Genomic DNA, 19,312 nt, shown 5'->3' with positions numbered 1-19,312 from the left:
CCTTATGATTTATGTAATGTATTGTCATAAAGAGTTGAATTTTAAAGATAACATATTCACTTAGACACTCACTTGGTGAAGGCTACTGTACTGAAAACCATTGAACACAACAACCATGTTTCTGTCGCTAACAAAGACAGCCATGGGTGGTAATTACAATTCACTCGAAAGGCTGGGAAATATGAACATTTCTCTGGGAAATATGCAAATAGAGTAGAATATATTCTCAAGTTAAATTATATGTTCACTCAACCAAAAATTCAAAGTCGAGTGAACAAATTTTGAGCAACCTCACAATCCTGTTGCAGCTGGTTGTCTTACAATTGTAGGTTGAATCAACTTCAATGCTATTTTGTTGAGAAAACTCACAATCCCAGTGCAGCTGGTTGTCTTATAATTGTAGGTCGAATCAACAATTGTATTTTTTTTACAATGCAGTTAAACAAGAGGCCCACCGATATCTACCCCAGGTTTCCACTTGGCTGGTCGCCACTGGGGTTATCAGACTCTGCCTCACCGCTTGCCCTGACCCTCCGACACGCCAGGCGGTCCAGGGACCTTGGGGAGATGCTCTGCGATCGGCAGCGGCAGCAGCAGTGGACCACATCAGCCAGATCGGCCCGGAAGGAGGGCGTGAAAAAGCCGTATATCACTGGGTCGCAGCATGTGTTGAGGTTACCGAAGACGAAAAGGGCGTGGTGGACATACTCGGGCGTCTCCTGAAGCATGGCCGGCTGGAACCAGTACCAGATACCCAGGAGGTAGTAGGGCGTCCAGCAGATCACGAAGGAAGCCACGATCACGATGGTCATCTTCAGGGTCTTCATTCGGGCCTTGGGGATCATGTCTGTGCCACTTCGTCTCAGGCATGGCGCCCCACCTGGAGTGAATTCAGACATACACAGTTTGTGAGGAGAAATGGAATAGTACTATGTAAATTGAAGGTTGTGATGCCCTGAGTCTTCCTGACCATGTGACCCGACCAGGACCTGCCTCTGTTTGATTGATTCATTTGTCCTAGATGTACAAAAATATGAGATTTTTCTGATCAGACAGTAACACATTTTGGCCCTAAATATGACAAGTATGTGTTGTCAAAATGTTCAATAGTCAAATATATCACATGGGAGCAAAGCAGGAAGTGTGCAGTCTCTTCACCTTTTACACTAACACACACACACACACAAACACACAAACACACAAACACACACACACACACCTTTGCCTTTGTGCATCTGACGGCTGATCTCGATGAGGATGCGGGTGTAGCAGAAGCTCATTACTAACAGGGGGAACACATAAAGCGTGACAAAGTGGAACATGTTGTAGACCGTCTCTTGCCAGCGATGGTGGAAGCTTCCATGCGTCACACACTGAGTGAATTCCACTCCCTCTGCTTTGATTGCTCGAAAGATGAACAGCTATGAGAGAAAGAGAGACAAAGGGGCAGTGAGAAATCATGATAAAGGTATATCAATCAATCAATAAAATGTATCATCTCGAGCCCTTTTGACTCTAACAGTTGTCGCAAAGGTCTTTAAAGTAAACTGGACCTATGCATACTAAAGCACAGTGGCAAGGAAAATCTCCCTAGAGGGAAGAAACCTAGAGACAAATGAGATTCAGGGCTCAATTCAATCAAGATAGAGTGATTGAAATTTAAAGGCAATGTTTCTGCATCCTTGGAGACTGCATTCACAGTAAACGCTGCCTATGCTGGCTCAATCAGAAATTACTTTAAAATTTCAATAGCGCTATAGCGCTGAACTGCTGCGATACGGATTGAATCAAGCCCTCAAGAGGGTGGTGCCCATTCTCTGGCTGTACTGGGTAGAGGATATGTAGCACCCATCAGAAATAAAGGAAGAGTAATTCTGTCTGTAATAAAGCCCCTTTGTGGGGAAAAACTAATTTTGATTGGCTGGGCCTGGCTCCTCCGTGCATGGGCCTGGCTCCCAAGTGGGTGGGCCTGTGCCCTCCCAGGCCCACCCATCGCTGCGCCCATGCCCAGTTATGTGAAATCCATAAATTAGCCTAATTAATGTATTTAAATGAACTGATTTCCTTATATGAACTGTAACTCAGTAACATTTTGGCGTTTATATTTTTGTTCAGTCAGTGGAGTGAATAAAAGTATAAGTACAAAGGAATGACGCACATGCAGCAGCCTTTTAATGACCTAATCACAAATCTATTACAAAATCAAACTATTCTAATCTGTTAGAATGATGATTCCTTTCAATACAGTTTCTGCACCAGAGGTGATATGATATAGTAGTGTTATGATACACTACATGAATGAAAGCTTGTGGACACCTGCTCGTTGAACATCTCATCCAAAATCAGGGGTATTACTAAGGAGTTGGTCCCCCCATTGCTGCTGCAGAAACACAGCCTTCACTCTTCTGGGAAGGATTTTCACAAGATGTTGGAAAATTTCTGTGGGGACTTGGTTCCATTCAGCCACAAGAGCTATAGTGAGAATGTACACTGATGTTATGCGATTAGGCTTGGCTCGCAGTCGGCGTTCCAATTCATCCCAAAGGTTTTCGATGGGGTTGAAGTCAGGGCTCTGTGCAACTTCTTCCACACTGATCTCGACAAACCATTTCTGTATGGACCTCACTTTGTGCACGGGGGCATTGTGATGCTGAAACAGGAAAGGGTCTTCCCCAAACTTTTGCCACAAAGTTGGAAGCACAGGATTGTCTAGAATGTCATTGTATAGTGTAGTGTTAAGGTTTCCCTTCACTGGAACTAAGGGGCCTAGCCCGAACCATGAAAAACAGTCCCAGACTATTATTCCACCTCCATCAAACATTATAGTTGGCATTATGCATTATGGCAAGTTGTGTTCTCCTCCACCAATTCTCAGTAATTAATTTGATTAATGACAGACTGTCATACACTGTTTTCCACTTCCTCCAGCACTAGTACACACATTGTCACACCCTGATCTGTTTCACCTGTCTTCTGCTTGTCTCGATCCTCCACCAGGTGGCTCCTATTTTTCCCCATTATCCCCTGTGTATTTATACCCGCGTTTTCGGTTTGTTCGTTGCCTGACTCGGACCAGCTCTACAACACTCTCCCTCCAAGGAGCCACCATTGGAAGACATGAGGAGTTACTTCATAACCTTGTGGAGAGAAACGAACCTGCCGGGCGTTTCTCTCCCAGTGCTCCCTAATCTTCGAGCTATAGTCCTCTACGTTTCCTTCGGATCGTTTGAAGATAGCGTATCTTATAATGCTGATGTCTGGGAGGGGGCTCGCATAGGCTACGGCAGTGTGGGAGCAGCAATCCACCGTTTGTCTTAGTCTGGTGGATTTCATGGAGGAGGTAAAGAAGGTGTTCGATTTTCCGGTATCCGGGAGTGAGGCGGCTCAGAAGCTACTTTGGCTGCGTCAAGATTCCCGTAGTGTGGCAGACTACGCGGTAGATTTTCACACGTTGGCCATCGACAGTGCCTGGAACCTGGAGTCCCTGTTCGAAACCTTCCTTCACGGACTATCGGAGGGAATTAAAGATGAGCTCGCAGCCCGGGAGCTGCCCATGGACATCGGCTCCATCATAGCCTTGACCATTATGATCAATGGGCGGTTACGGGAATGCAGCAGGGAGAGGTCTGTTCCTGGCCACACGCGCTTGTTCACGGGTTCCCCCTCGCCTCCGAAGAATCCCGGAAGTCCCCAATGCCTGCATTCCCTCGGGAATCATCGAGGACTGTCGACTCATCTTCACCGGAGCCCATGCAACTGAGCATGGCTAGATTGTCTCCTGAGGAATGTTTACGCAGACTGAGCTCCAAAAGTTGTATTGTGGTACTTCAGGACATTACATATCCACCTGTCCAATAAAATACCAGGCTCATCAGTACAGTAGGTATGAGTACGCTGGTGGGCCATACAGGGAGTCTCCCATCTCCCATTACTCATACTCCTCTCCATGCTATCCTGCTGTGGGGTGACCAGTCTAAATCTCTCCGGGTGCTCATGGACTCTGGGGCTGATGGGAGCTTTATGGATGCTACCCTGGTGTCGGAGCTGGGCCTCTCCACACAACCCCTCTCCATTCCCATGGAAGCCAGAGCTGGAGGGATGCTCTATTGGCAGGGTCACTGACAGTACTGTTCCCATCAGCCTGCGAGTGTCAGGTCACCACAGTGGGTGTGGTTCTGGCTTCAGGGTTCATTCATGCATCCGCCTCCCCGTTCTTCAGGAAAAGGCCCTGCGCCAGTGTATCGACTACCGGGGCCTTAATGACATCACAGTAAAAATACCTTACCCTCTACCACTCCTCTCCTCGGCTTTCGAGCCTCTCCAGGGGGCGACCATTTTCTCGAAGTTGGACCTTAGGAACACCTGGGAAGGAGACGAATGGAAGACAGCATTTAACACAGCTAGCAGGCACTATGAGTACCTGGTTATGCCATTCGGACTGACCAACGCTCCCGCAGTATTCCAGGCCCTGGTCAACAACATGCTCCGTGACATGTTGAACAGTTTCGTGTTAGTCTACCTCAAAACATATTTTCCCGTTCGGCTCAAGAGCATGTTCTCCACGTCCAACAAGTCCTCAAGCACCTCCTGGAGAACCAGTTGTTTGTTAAAGATGAGAAATGTGAATCTCTTTTCTGGGATACGTCATCGCTGCAGGGAACATTCAGATGGATCCTAACAAGATGAGAGCGATGGTGGAGTGGCCCCATCCCACATCGAGAGTGCAGCTTCAACATTTCCTGGGATTTGCACATTTCTACCGGCGCTTCATCGGGGGCTACAGCACGCTGGCTTCCTCCCTCTCTGCACTCACCTCACCCAAGATTTAGTTAATGTGGTCACAAGCTGCTGACTGGGCATTTTCGGATTCACTACAGCCTCCATCTTAATCCATCCGGACTCATCCCGTCAGCTTGTGCTGGAGGTTGACGCCTCGGACGTTGGAGTGGAGGCCGTCCTGTACCAGCTTTCTGCCCAGGACCAAAAGCTGCATCCCTGCCCTTTCCTGTCCCGTCGTCTTAATCCCGCTGAGAGGAACTATGACGTGGGAAATAGAGAACTTCATGCAGTCATGATGTCCCTGGAGGAGTGGAGACCCTGTCTAGAAGGGGCGGAACATCCATTCTTAGTGTGGACTGGCCATAAGAATCTGGAATATCTCTGCACTGCCAAGGGCCTCAACTCAGGCTCGTTGGGATATGTTGTTCACTCGTTAGCCAGGCCCCCTCACGGGTCCGTCTGGGAACGCTGCATCTTGCGAACCAAGTTCTCGATAACCCAGACGAGTGTAGCTGCCAGACAGGAGGTAGGGGGGATGGTCTCTGTGTCAGACAGTGTAGCTGCGGAGTTATGCAAGCGAGAAAGGGCATCAGGCTTCACATTCTTGGATCCAGAGTGGTAGGAGATGGTAAAATTAAAATGAGTGAACAACAGAGCCCAACGAGCCTGAGTAGAGGTTCCTGGCGTCTCCACGTTCGTCGCCGCCTGCACTGTGTGAGTGCAGAATAAGACTCTGCGGCAAGCTGTGGCAGGCCTCCTACAACCAATCCCTATTCCTCACCGCCCCTAGTCTCATATATCCCTGGACTTTGTCACTGGTTTCCCTCCATCTGATGGCAACATCACCATCCTTATGGTAGTGGATATGTTTTCCAAAGCCGCCTATTTCATTCCCCTTCCCAAGTTACTCTCAGCCAAGGAGACGGCCCAGCTATTGGTTCAGCATGTCTTCCGGATCCATGGACTTCTGGTTGACATGGTCTCTGATCGTGGTCCTCAGTTCTCGTCCCGATTCTGGAAGGCGTTCTGCACCCTCATTGGGTCATCGGCCAGCCTGTCCTCAAGGGTTTCATCCCCACTCTAACGGCCAGTCGGAGAGAGCTTATCTGGACCTGGAGACGATTCTTCGTTGCCTTGTCTCTGCCAACCCCACCACCTGGAATCAGCAACTTGTGTGGAGTACACCCGAAACACCCTTCCCTGCTCGGCCACTGGTCTCTCGCCCTTCGAGTTTTCCTTGGGTTTACCAGCCTCCGCTCTTCCCTGAGTAAGAGGAAGAAGTCAGCATACCCTCGCGGCCCAGATGTTCGTCCACCACTTTCGGCATGCCTGGAAGAGAGCCCGTCCACTCTTCAACCACCTCCATGTACGGGTGACAGGTGGACCACCACTGGACCCCGCTTCCCCGCTATCATTTCGGGCAGAGGGTATGGCTCTCCACTCAGGATCTGCCCCTCTGGGTTGAGTCCCGTAAACTTCCCCTGCTTTATCGGCCCTTTCCCAATCTCTAAAATACTTAGCCCCACTGCTGTCGGTCTTCTGGTCTTCTACCAGAGTGTTTACTGTTTCTCCTGTTCTCAAGTTCTTGTTTTCGAGTCTTCCCGGTTCTGACCTTTCTGCCTGTCCTGAGCCTGCATGCCATTCTATCCCTGGGTAATATCCTGAGGTGTGACACATCAATGTTAATTAGCATATTTTCTCTGGCTTTGTCAGCTCTTCAGACACCTCTATCAAACACACTAATCTCCTATAATTACACACAACACAATGGCACAGTGAACCAGATGACAATAACTTCCCTTCCCTTGTAACACATTCCATCATAATTTCCTCATATCTATAGCTATCATAGCAGGGAAAAGTTGGTGACATAATTTATCATTATGACATATGATTGTAAATTGGTTTCCTGGTTGTAGAAACGTCAGAGATATTACACCTAGGTAAATGTTTCTTTCTGGGCTAGTTTAAAAATAGTATACACCCATGACGTCGGAATAACTTCACTGCAACCAGTTTTGCCAGCTGGGATAGCTTCACTTCACTGTGGTATTTTTGACGCTGTTTTTGATGAGGATGTTTGCCAATGTTCTGCTGTATTGAAGTGCTAATTAAATCGGCCTGCAGTTCCCTCCCGCTGGGCACGTCATTTCAACGTCTACTTTGGATTTACATTTTGTAGAGTTGTCAACTAACATGAATTCAACAAAAAAAAAGACCATATCATTGGATTTAGGTTAAAAGTTGGGTGAAAAAAATACGAATCCAATCCGTTTCCCACATTGAGTCAACATCATCACATCTCTAAATGACGTGGAAACAACGTTTATTCAACCATGCTTTGTGCTGAATTCCTTTAACCGCTTGCCATCTCCACCAAGTCATTGGTCAATTAGTACGCATGAACATGGAAACACTCATAATGAGATGGCTTCAGTCGGCACATATCTACTTGATTATCATAATGTAAAGTGAGTGTGTGTGTGCCTGCGTGTGTGCGTGCGTAGGTGTTTAGTAAATCAGATGGACTCTTCACAGCCGCAGTCAACAGTGCTGTGTTTAGTCACCATAAGATGGGTTGCCGTAATTTCTTAACCAGGAACATACATTTGCTGTAGAATGACCATCCATGTCAAGCGTGTGGTTGGGAAAGGGGGCATATTGATCTGTCCACAACTCACCACCAAACCTCCTGTCTTAAGCTGTCTAACATCTGTCCCTTCTCCATGTTCGACTGGCTCCCCCGCCTTGTGTCTCTCCCTCTGTCCCTCTTCCTACAGCAGAAGTTCTGTGTTTTTCCCTTCTTCCTGTTCATTTGGAACACCAGTTACTGACTAGCACCTCAAAGGTCGCATCCACTTACAGCCAGAAAGGTCACCTCTACGAGACTCTGACATTAAGGGGATTGGATTTGTGGAAACTCTCTCTCTGTGACAGTAAAAACAAGGAGGGAACACTCAGCTTTCCTTCCCAGCATGGTTAGATTTCTATTTTTATCTTCGTGCAGTGTAAGGAGACCTTCAACTATGAACTGTAATTGATGGAGTGTCCAAAGTACTGTACGTCCGACTACAAATTGATCTGTGAGCATGGATTAAAATCTACTCCCACATTTTTTAAAATTCAAATCAAATTCAGTGCTTATTGGCATGAAATACAATAAATGATAAATTATTATAAATAAATTATTTGAATATGAGTAAAATTGCATAAATCCACATGCTTTGTTTCTAAAGACCAATTCACAATACATCTCATATTTTTGGATATACAGTACTTACATTTGAGTGAACACAATCTCTTTCTCCCTCCCTGCCTTCTCTCTCTTCCTACTTGTCAGGGTGGGTAAAGGCTTATGCCATTCACAGCCCTACTGTTTGGATTGAGGTGGGACTATTATCAATATACAGGTGACCTCCTGAGCCAATTTGACCATTTTATTTGATCATAGCAACACTTTGTTACCAAGCTGACAACTGCTTTAGCTGCTTCCATGTCTAAGCCATTCAACTCACATTACTAAAGCCATCAATAAAGAGCGTGTGTGCTTGTCCTATAGAATTCAAGTTGAATACACTGAATGCACTCTATTTTACTGAGAGATTATTTCCTAACAATGCACCACCCACCTACCCATAGGACTTAATTTGATTGGCAGATCACTGACAGTATGCTCTATTGTGTGAGGAATACAGTGAACAACTTAAGCTCGATTGCTGCCCTGTAGTCTTACTAGCCAAGAATCCAAACAGAATAGCGCTCCATTTCACTATTGCTCCAATATACTGATTCATTCTGGACCTGTTCCATTAGAAGGGCACTTGGACCGGCTAGAGAGTATTCCTCTAAGAAAATATAGGAATGTTTAGTCTACAACTCACGTGGACAAATGTTGCCCAACAAAATATTTTTGTTGGGCAACATTTGTGGATGGTGATCCTGTTATCGACCGATTTGTTATGCATAAACGTTACAGACATAGGCGCAAATGATTCATTGAATGCGTGCGTGCGCAAGGTGATTCAGTGAAGGGAAACCATAATGAAATGGAGTGATAATCAGTGTGGATAGCAGGCTAGTAACAGATATCTCAAGTGGACCACTGACTTCCTAACATAAGAGAGAAATACAAGACTTACTAAAGAATATCCATGTTGTTATGTTGTAGTCTGAGAACAATGTAGTGGCTACCATATGTACACCCACCTGTGGGGAGGCCAGGAGCAAGCTGAGGACCCAGGCAACCAGCAGCATCCTCTTGTTCCTGCGTCCGGCGTCCAGCGCATCCAGCGGATGCAGAATAGCATGGTGGCGATCCAGGCTGACCACCACCAGGATGAAGGCAGACGAGTGCATGGCAAACAGCTTGAGGAAGCACAGCAGCTTGCACATGGCATCACCGGCGTACCACTGTACGGTGACGTTCCACGCCGCATCCAGAGGCATCACCACGAACGTCATCACCAGGTCTGCAGAGGCCAGGCTGGCAATGAGTGGACGGAGATGGGCGGCCAGGCGGCGCCCGCGGCCCCGTGCCACGCTGAACAGCACAGAGAGGTTGGAGAAGGCAGCGAACACAAAGAGGACCATGGTGGCGGCCACGCGAACGCGGGCAGCGGCGGTGAAGGTGGGAGCCTCCCAGTCCATGAATGATGGAGGGAAGGAGGAGTTAAAAGAGGAGTTCACTACTGGGAACATTGGAGTCGCCGATGACATCCTGTCATCTGACATCCTAGGGGGAAGAAGGGAATAAAATCATTATCCTTATCGTCATCATATCCTCATCATCATAATAGTTTTCATTTGTAATGAGCTTTTCATAGGAAGAAATCACTGTACAAAGTGATTCACTTTACTTGATTTGGTTTATCTGAAAGGGACAATGCACATTAGTCAACATTTCTATAAATGTGCCAGATTTAGCCAGCCGGATCATTTTCAACTGCTCTAAGTGAAAACATTAATTAATGTAACATTGGCCCAACAAGGACAACATTCTCTTGGCACTAATAATTAATTTAGGATGATGAATATAGGAGCACAGGCACACTGCCAGCTTACTGTCTAAGTGCAGTTTCAGCCTCCTAAAGCTGATATATACGGTTTGGCAGCTGATAAATGGTTTGGCAGCTGATAACGGTTTGGCAGCTGATAAACAATTTTCCAGCTGATATACGGCTTGGCAGCTGATGAACAGTTTGGCAGCTGATAAACAGTTTGGCAGATGATATACAGTTTGCCAGCTGATATACGGCTTGGCAGCTGATGAACAGTTTGGCAGCTGATAAACAGTTTGGCAGATGATATACAGTTTGCCAGCTGATAAACATTTTGGCAGCAGATATACAGTTTAGCAGATGATATACATTTTAGCAGATGATATAAAGTTTGGCAGATGATATATAGGTTTGCCAGCTGATAAACTGTTTGGCAGCAGATATACAGTTTAGCAGATGATATACAGTTTAGCAGATGATATACAGTTTGGCAGATGAGAAACAGTTTGCCAACTGATAAACGGTTTGTCAGCAGATATACAGTTTAGCAGATGATATACAGTTTGGCAGATGAGAAACAGTTTGCCAACTGATAAACGGTTTGGCAGCAGATATACAGTTTAGCAGATGATATACAGTTTAGCAGAGGATATACAGTTTGGCAGATGATATACAGTTTGGCAGATGATATACAGTTTGCCAGCTGTTCAACGGTTTGGCAGCAGATATACAGCTTGCCAGTGTATTCCTTTGCAGCTGCAAAGGAAACTAATGATGGGTCCGTTATTTTGACCTCAGTAATATTCCTTAACACCTGTAGTATTTTAAATTATGAAAAAGCTTTATAGCTAAGGCAATATAGATAATCCAGTATAGATAATAGGTTATAGATGGGACACCAACTGCTAAGCTAATGGTGGATCATTTTTTTAAATCTTCAGTAATGTTCCATTTAACAACACCCATCTTAATTTCTGAATTAGGCAGGTTCAACAGGTCATACATACAGTACCAGTTTGGACACACCTACTTAGTCAAGGTTTTTCTTTATTTGTACTATTTTCTACGTTGTAGAATAATAGTGAAGACATCAAAACTATGAAATAACACATGAATTAACACTAGGAAATAACACATGGAATCATGTAGTAACCAAAAAACTGTTAAACAAATCATTGAATATTTATATTATTCAAAGTAGCCACCCTTTGCATTGATGGCAGCTTTGCACACTCTTGGCATTCTCTCAACCAGCTTCACCTGGAATGCTTTTCCAGCAGTCTTGAAGGAGTTCCCACATATGCTGAGCAGTTGCTGGCTGCTTTTCCTTTGCTCTGCGATACAACTCATACCAAACCATCTCAATTGGGTTGAGGTTGTGTCAGGATTTGGCCAGGGTTGTTCCGGTTTTTGGTCACTAGATGCCCCCATTGTGCCTTTTGACCTTTTGTTTTCCCTTGATCTCCATTATTATTTGCACCTGTGCCTCGTTTCCCCTGATTGTATTTAAACCCTTTGTTTTACTCAGTTCTTTGCTCTGTGTTTGTATGTTAGCACCCAGCCCTAGTACTCTGTGAGCTCTTGTTGATCCCGGTGGACTCTCTTGTGGAGTTCTGTTTTTTGTTCTTGTTTGTTTGTTTTTTGAGTATATTTTGAGTTTTTTTGGGCTGTGCCTTCCACCTTGTGGATTTGCCTTTTTGTCTTGGAGGATTGTCTTTGTTCTTGTGGAATTCCTTTTGAGGTTGTGGAGTTACATGTTTTCCTGAAGAACTTCACTTTTTACTTTTTACTTCATTAAATACACCGTCTCAAGTACTGCTGTGTCACCGTCTCAAGTACTGCTGTGTCTTCTGGGTTCTGCTGACTATTCGTGGCTCAGTTGGTTTAGTGACTGTTTCTCACTCCGGAGACCCGGGTTCGTAACCGGGTCCTGACAGAAACACAGAGCCAGAAATGAACCCAGAGGCAGCCAGTTCCCAGGACCTTGTTGCCATGCTGTCCCACCACCAGGAGACTGTCCAACGCCACGAAGCCGCCCTGGTTCAGCAAGAGGCCTTAATGGCTAGACATTCTCATCTTCTGTCAGAGATGCTGACTTCCATAAAGCAGATATCTGATTGACTTACCCCGGCAACAGTTCCCGTCCCAGTACCTCAGATTCACGTACCCATGGCAGTTAACCCTCTGGCTGAACCTCGTCTTCCACCTCCCCAACGGTTCTCAGGTGATCCAAGTGCTTGTAAAGGGTTTCTCACCCAATGTTCTCTCTCCTTCGAGCTGCAACCCTCGTCGTTCCCCACCGACCGGTCTAAGATCGCATATATCATCACCCTGCTGTCGGAAAAATCCCTGGCCTGTTTGAAGAAAAGAAGGATAAAAAGGGGAGCGGAGGACTTGGTGCCTTCTGAGAAATCGTAGGCGAGTGAGTCAACCCCCTGGGACGGGAATTGGATAACAAAATGGATGAGCTCCAATCAAGACAATCCTACCAACGGTACATTAAAAACTGTAATATCTTATGTTTCACCGAGTCGTGGCTGAATGACGACATGGATAACATACAGCTGGCAGGGTTTTCGGGCCTTCGGCAAAATAGAACAGCTGCCCCCGGTAAGACAAGTGGAGGTCTGTGTCTATTTGTAAATAACAGCTAGTGCACAAAATCTAATAGTAAGGGAGTCTCAAGGTTTTGCTCGTCTGAGGTAGAGTATCTCATAATAAACTGTAGACCACATTATTTACAAAGAGAGTTTTCATCTATATTTTTCGTAGCTGTCTATTTACCACCACAAACTGATGCTGGAACTAAAACAGCACTCAACGAGCTGTATAGGGCCATAAGCAAGTTGGAAAATACTCATCCAGAGGCTGAGCTCTTAGTGGCAGGGGACTTTAATGCAGGGAAACTTACATCTGTTTTACCTCATTTCAACTAGCATGTTAAATGTGCAACCTGAGGGAAAAAAACTCTAGACCACCTTTACTCCACACACAGAGACACATACAAAGCTCTCCCTCGCCCTCCATTTGGCACATCTGACCATAACTGTATCCTCCTGATTCCTGCTTACAAGCAAAAACTAAAACAGGAAGTACCAGTGACTCGCTCAATAAGGAAGTGGTCAGAGGACGCAGATGCTAAGCTACAGGGCTGTTTTTCTAGCACAGACTGGAATACGTTCTGGGATTCTTCCGAGGGCACAGAGGAGTTCACCACATCAGTCACTGGCTTCATCAATATGTGCATTGATGACGTCGTCCCCACAGTGACCGTACAATTGTAACCCAACCAGAACCCATGGATTACAGGCAACATCCGCACTGAGCTAAAGGCTAGAGCTGCCACTTTCAAGGAGCGGGACTCTAACCTGGACGCTGATAAGAAATCCCACTATGCCCGCCGACGAAACATCAAACAGGCAAAGCGTCAATACTAGACTGAGACTGAATCGTACTATACTGGCTCTGATGCTCGTCGGATGTGGCAGAGCTGGCAAACTATGACGGACTACAAAGGGAAGCAAAGCCACGAGCTGCCTAGTGACAAGAGCCTACCAGATGAGCTAAATAACTTCTATGCTCGCTTCGAGTCAAGCAACATTGAAGCAAGCATGAGAACATTAGCTGTTCCGGACGACTGTGTGATCACGCTATCTGTAGCCGATGTGAGTAAGACCTTTTAACCCGTCAACATTCACAAGGCCGAAGGGCTAGAGGCATTACCAAGACATGCACTCAGAGCAAAAGCTGACCAACTGGCAAGTGTCTTCACTGAGATTTTCAACCTGTCCCTGACCGAGTCTGTAATACCAACATGTTTCAATCAGATCACCATAGTCCCTGTGCCCAAGACCACCAAGGTAGCCTGCCTAAATGACTACTGATCCATAGCACTCACGTTTGTAAGCATGAAGTGGTTTGAAAGGCTGGTCGTGGCTCACATCAACACCATTATCCCAGAAGCCCTAGACCCACTCCAATTTGCATACCACCCCAACAGATCCACATATGATGCTATCTCTATTGCACTCCAAACTGCCCTTTCCCACCTGGACAAAAGGAACACCTACGTGAGAATGCTATTAATTGACTACAGCTCAGTGTTCAACACCATAGTGCCCTCAAAGCTTATCACTAAGCTAAGGACACTGGGACTAAACACCTCCCTCTGGAACTGGATCCTGGACTTCCTGACAGGCCGCCCCCAGGTGGTAAGGGTATGTAACAACAGTGTTCTTGGGCTGAGCGGGAGAAAACAAGGATGTCGTTGAGGTAGACAAAGATGAATCGGTTCAACATGTCATGGAGAACATCATTAGCCAGGGCCTCGAACACAACTGGAGCTATAGCAAGACTAAATGGCATGACCAGATATTCATAGTGACCGCTGGCCGTGTTGAAGGGAGTCTTCCACTTGTACCCTTCCTTATCCGCACAAGGTGGTAGGCATTCTGCAGGCTCAACTTGTAGAAAATGGTGGCCCCCTGGAGCGGCTCAAAGGCTGAGGCTATGAGTGGTAGCGGGTAGCGGTTCTTAAAAGTGATGTCATTGAGGCCCCGGTAGACAATGCACGGACGCAGGGTTTTGTCCTTCTCCACAAAGGAGAACCCTGTGCCGGCGGGGAGGCAGAAAGACAGATACACCCTGCAGCTACGGAGTTCTCGATGTAGGTCTCCATATCCTTGGTCTCCGGAACCGACAGAGAGTACAGTCATCCCCGAGGTGGTGCCTGCGGGAATGGCGGAGAGGTCTGGGGCAACTTCCAAGCCCACAGGAAGACGTCCCAGGGCAGTCTGTGCTACCTTTAGGCAATGGGCATGGCAGAATGGGCTACAGCCCATGATGGCACCAGCAGTACAGACAATGAGGGGATTGTGTTGCTGGAGCCAAGAGAATACCAAAACCACGGGAACCTGAGGAGACTAAATTAGCATGAATTGGATAGCCTCGTTGTGGTTCCTTGACACTCGTAGGTTGATGGGAGTGGTATTGTGGGTGACCCGGCCTATAGAATATCCGTCCAGTGCTCTAACATCCATGGGAATGGAGAGGGGCTGAGTGGGGAGGCCCAGCTAGGACACCAGTGTAGTGTCCATAAAACTCTCATTGGCCCCAGAGTTGATGAGTACCCAGAGAGATTTTGACTGGTTCCCCCACAGCAGGATGGCGAGTAAGAGGAAAGGAAAAGTTCTCCGTATGGCCCATCAGAGTACTAGCCCCTAACGGTGAGCCTGATCTTTTAGTGGGCAGGAGGACACAAAATGACCAGTAGTCTCGCGATACAGGAAACCCTTTTTGAGAAGCCTGTGTAAACGTTCGGCTGGAGACAGCCTAGCTCTGTCTAGTTGCATCGAGTAGCCTCGGGTTCGGGAATGGAGACATTGGGGACTTCTGGGATGCCTTGGAAGCGAGGTGGAATCCTCGGGCGGGTGAGTGGAATTGGACCCTAGCCTCCCATCGATCCAGATGGTCAAGGCGATGAGCGAGTCGAGATCCATTGGTAGTTCCCGGGCTGCTAGCTTGTCCTTAACTTCCTCTGATAATCCATGCAGGAACATGTTGAACAGCGATTCCGGGTTCCAGGCACTCAATTTCCAACATGCGGAAAACCACCGCATAGTCTGCCACACTGCGGGAATCTTGCTGAAGCTGGAGTAACTTCCAGGCAGCCTCTCCCCAATGGAGAATCGAAAACCTTCTTCACCTCCGCCACAAACTCTTCCAGACTGAGGCATTTGGCTGACTGTTGTTCCCACACTGCTGTAGCCCAGGCGAGGGCCCTCCCTGGCATCAGCGTGATGACGTACTCTATCTTTGAGGGGAAGGAGGAGGGCTGCAGCTCGAAGATGAGAACACTGAGCGAGAAACGCCAACATGTTTCCGACTCTCCAGCGAAACATTCTGGGGGAGGTAAGCAGGGTTCTCGGGAAACTGGGGTGGACGTGCTGCTAACAGCGTGGTTACTGAGGGGCTGGGAGGTTACCGTCGTGGTAGGCTGCCTGAGAAACAACCCGCGGAATTGCTCCAGCAGTGTGTTCAACGCGCGGTCATGGCATTCGGCCAAGGTCTGGAACCCCTCCATAAAACCACGAAGCATCTTCTTGTGCCTTCCAATGGTGGCTCCTTGGGAGGAGACAACATTGCAGAACGGACTGGGTCCGTCATGGCCAGTTCGTACTATCACAGCTCAGGAGAAGACCCAGATGCAGACAGTTTGAAGTAACAAAAGGCAGACAAACGACAGGTCAAGGGCAAGCAGAGGTCATTAATCCAGAGCAGAGTCCGAAAGGTACAAAACGGCAGGCCGGCTCAGGGTCAGGGAGGCAGAATGGTCAAAACCTAGAAAACAGGGACTGGGCGAAAAAACTGGAGTTTGACAATACGAACTGGCAACCGACAAACAGAGAACACAGATATAAATACACGGGGGATAATGGGGAAGATGGGAAACACCTGGAGGTGGGTGGAGACAAGCACAAAGACAGGTGAAACATATCAGGGTGTGACAGTAGGAACATTACAGCAGTCAGCACACTTAAAGCTGCTGGTTGTTTGTGCTACAGTATATTGGTTAATATAATGTAGGTTTATGCTCCCTGACAGAATGATTGAACCTGTATGTAACTTATTCCTTCTTAGAATAGAAAGAATGCATCACTCCAATTCATGTACTGTAATTCTAATGAATGAGTTCAATTGTAAGTGATTAACTAATTGGGGTTTAAAGACAACCCTCTATGGCTATTGAATACTAGCAAGACAATCATAGTATGAAAATAAAAGGGTTGTTCATAGTAGGCATGAAACTTGCTACATTGGGTCCAATAAGGAAATATTGCTTTGAAAGTGTCCACCTATACTATTATCATCTTTTAAAGGTACGAGACTAAATCATTTACTCACATTTTCGATAAATGATATAGCTGACTGCAAGGGAGAGTGGGTTGAGTTGAGCAATATGTGTAAGTTGAGCCATCATTGTTTTCTAGCAAATCATACACAAAATTAATAATTTGATCAAATATTTAGGAAGAGTTCATCATTTCATGGAATCAGTGAAATAAGAAACCACATTGAAACGCATGTTAGATCTAAAAATAACAGATTTTCACCAAGTCAAATTAATTTATTGTTTGCCTGTATCTTAACCAAAGTAGATAATTTTAAAATTGTTCTAGAAATCAGTTGGGGTCTCTAAAGCTTCAATATGAGATCCTAAACCAAGCATGGAAGTGCATCCTTGTAGCTGTGTGGGCTGAAACTTTCTAAATGTTTGGTTTGGGGTTAGTTGATCCAGTCGAATGGTTGAACCAAGGCAAGTTGAGCAAATTCAAGTGTTTTCTGTTGAGGTAACAACACAGCCTGGCCTATGGCCTAAGTGTTTAAGTGTTGTGCCTGTGTTTTAAAAAAATGCTTAAAATGCTTAAAAGGCAAAATAAAATGAATGTGATTGTGTTGAATTGTGTTTGGGAAATAAAGATCGACATGGTTTTAAAAAGGTAGTGGTAATATTTCATTCAGTACAGAAATCTGTAGGCGGCTGAACTTATCTGGGTATATCATATCTGGGTAAATTGTGCCAAGAGACCACTTTTTGTTGGACATGTTACTAAAATGATGTTACTCAAATGTGTATTTCAAGTCATTTAGACATGAGACAGACAATAAAGATGCATTATTTAATATAGGACCTTTCACGATAGGCTTTGGGAATTAGGTGTATCTTTTCTATACGCTGCGCTGCCGCTGTCCATGGTACTGTAGCTCCTCTGCTCAAGGCATGGATAATGTTCCTAAGGCTTTGACAGGCGGACAATTATATAGCAGATAAACATATATGTAGGCTAGAAATAAGTGATTATCAATGTCAACTCCTTAAGATTTCAAACTAAAAAATATATATATTTAGATGTGAGGAAATGCAACGCAAGAGGCAAAAATGACTTAAGGATTCTCTGATTATCAACACACATGCTTACCCGATTAGTTTGGCACAACACAATTGAACAATTAAATAATTCCAAATAAGTCCGATTAGTCGACTCAAATCCCACGAATTCACTCCTTCCAAATTCTGTCATACAAAAACAGTGAGTTGGGCTTTTTTTCTGAACTGTTTGACACAGTGCTTATGTTTCCATCTCCCAAAAACATGAAAAAAGCGTCCACTCTCAAGTGGTCGTGGTCAATGACGGCTCAATTCCTAGTCCTGACAAGTCTGCCACGATATTCCACAGTTGTCCAAACTGACTGTTGTCAAAATATCTCTTTAAGAAATATGAGTTCATGCATTTACAATATAGTGCACTTCCAAACAATGCACACTGTAGGGTAGGCTACTTACACCGAAAGAATAGAAGAGGGTGGGTGTGCATGGCACTGCGACAGAGACCAACCTGGCAGCATAGATAGGAGCTGTCCGTGCACCAAAGGCTGAAGCGCGACTTTTTAACCATCTCGCGCGAACGTGTTAAAGAACCTCCACATGTCAATCCATATATATCGAAATTCACTATAAAAACAACACATTAAATGAAGCATTCAATTCATATGCGATTAATATGGGATTAATATTAAACTTCCTTATCAGCAGCAGAGAAAAACGAAACTTAGTTGATTTATTCGGTAAGAAATGTTCAAATCTATTGCCAAAGATTGATAGACTCCAGTACAGTCCGCTATTCGAGATTTATCTCGCTGACACAGGCGCCTCCCCTCTTCCCATCCCATCCTCCTCGTCACGCACCAATGACATCTCAGGCAAAACTTCACGTCTGACCTATCAATATTTCACTGCATTGGAAACAGGACCGCCTGCGGTAGCCAAATCATCCTGAAAATTCATAATTCCATATGTCTTTGAGGCAATTATTCTATTTTAGGACTCTTTTTAAGACCCTTTTTGTGAAAAGAAAGACATTAATAATAATTTCGATCTAGAAAAATGTGTGAGTAGTCTTTTGGCACAGATCTAGGATCTGTTTTTACCCTTCACAAATTCCAACCACTACCATTAGTGTATAATTTTCCATACATTTTTTGAAAAGTGGAGTTGTCAGGAAGGGAGGAATGCGTCCCTTGAGAGGGCAAGAACAAGATGTATGTCAGGAGAAGTGTCGTATTATCATAAGGAGACGTATACTTGGAATATGGATGAGGAATGGAGGGAAAATGAGAGGCTGAGGAGGTAGAAGAGAGGGAGGGAGGAAGAGGGTGAACTTGAATAGGTTAAAAATGGTGGGAAAATGGGACATGGTTTGTTTTATAGAAGAATGGTAGAAAGTGTAAGTGGAGTGAGCTGTACACCGGATCTAAGACATGAGGAGAAACGGAAGTGTATGAGGGCGAAGTATCGGGGGGGTTAGGTGTAAGTTCTCGGAGCCTGAGACTTGCACCGAAGGTTAGGATTAAGATGAGTCTGTGATGGTTGGAGTGACATTTTTGGCAAAAGTGGACCCTTGCCTTTTGGCTGATCCATTTGTGGTTTCAGGGTGGGTGAAAACAGAATTACGTGATGTGGAATCGGTGAAGGTAAC

At 45.6% G+C, this 19,312-nt stretch overlaps 1 protein-coding gene across 1 annotated transcript; it reads right to left on the bottom strand.

Annotated features, from left to right (window-relative positions):
- Window positions 1–461: 461 nt before the first annotated feature.
- Window positions 462–18,475, bottom strand: LOC124012839 (gonadotropin-releasing hormone II receptor-like). The gene is made up of 4 exons (XM_046326835.1): window positions 17,756–18,475; window positions 8,986–9,511; window positions 1,220–1,421; window positions 462–880 (listed from the first exon to the last, which is right to left on the bottom strand). The coding sequence occupies exons 2-4, from the start codon at window positions 9,508–9,510 to the stop codon at window positions 462–464; spliced, it is 1,146 nt and encodes a 381-aa protein (XP_046182791.1). The 5' UTR covers window position 9,511; window positions 17,756–18,475.
- Between the last annotated feature and the right edge of the window lie 837 nt (window positions 18,476–19,312).

Source organism: Oncorhynchus gorbuscha, linkage group LG24 (assembly GCF_021184085.1).
Source record: "Oncorhynchus gorbuscha isolate QuinsamMale2020 ecotype Even-year linkage group LG24, OgorEven_v1.0, whole genome shotgun sequence".
NCBI classification, from domain to species: Eukaryota; Metazoa; Chordata; class Actinopteri; order Salmoniformes; family Salmonidae; genus Oncorhynchus; species Oncorhynchus gorbuscha.
This window is presented reverse-complemented; position numbering and strand designations above follow the sequence as displayed.

Coding starts and splice junctions, on each gene's coding strand:
- LOC124012839 (XM_046326835.1), bottom strand. CDS start 9,510: ATGTCAGATGACAGGATGTCATCGGCGACTCCAATGTTCCCAGTAGTG. Junction 1,422..8,985: donor TGCTCCTGGCCTCCCCACAG/GTGGGTGTACAT, acceptor TTTCTCTCATAG/CTGTTCATCTTTCGAGCAAT. Junction 881..1,219: donor TCAGATGCACAAAGGCAAAG/GTGTGTGTGTGT, acceptor AATTCACTCCAG/GTGGGGCGCCATGCCTGAGA.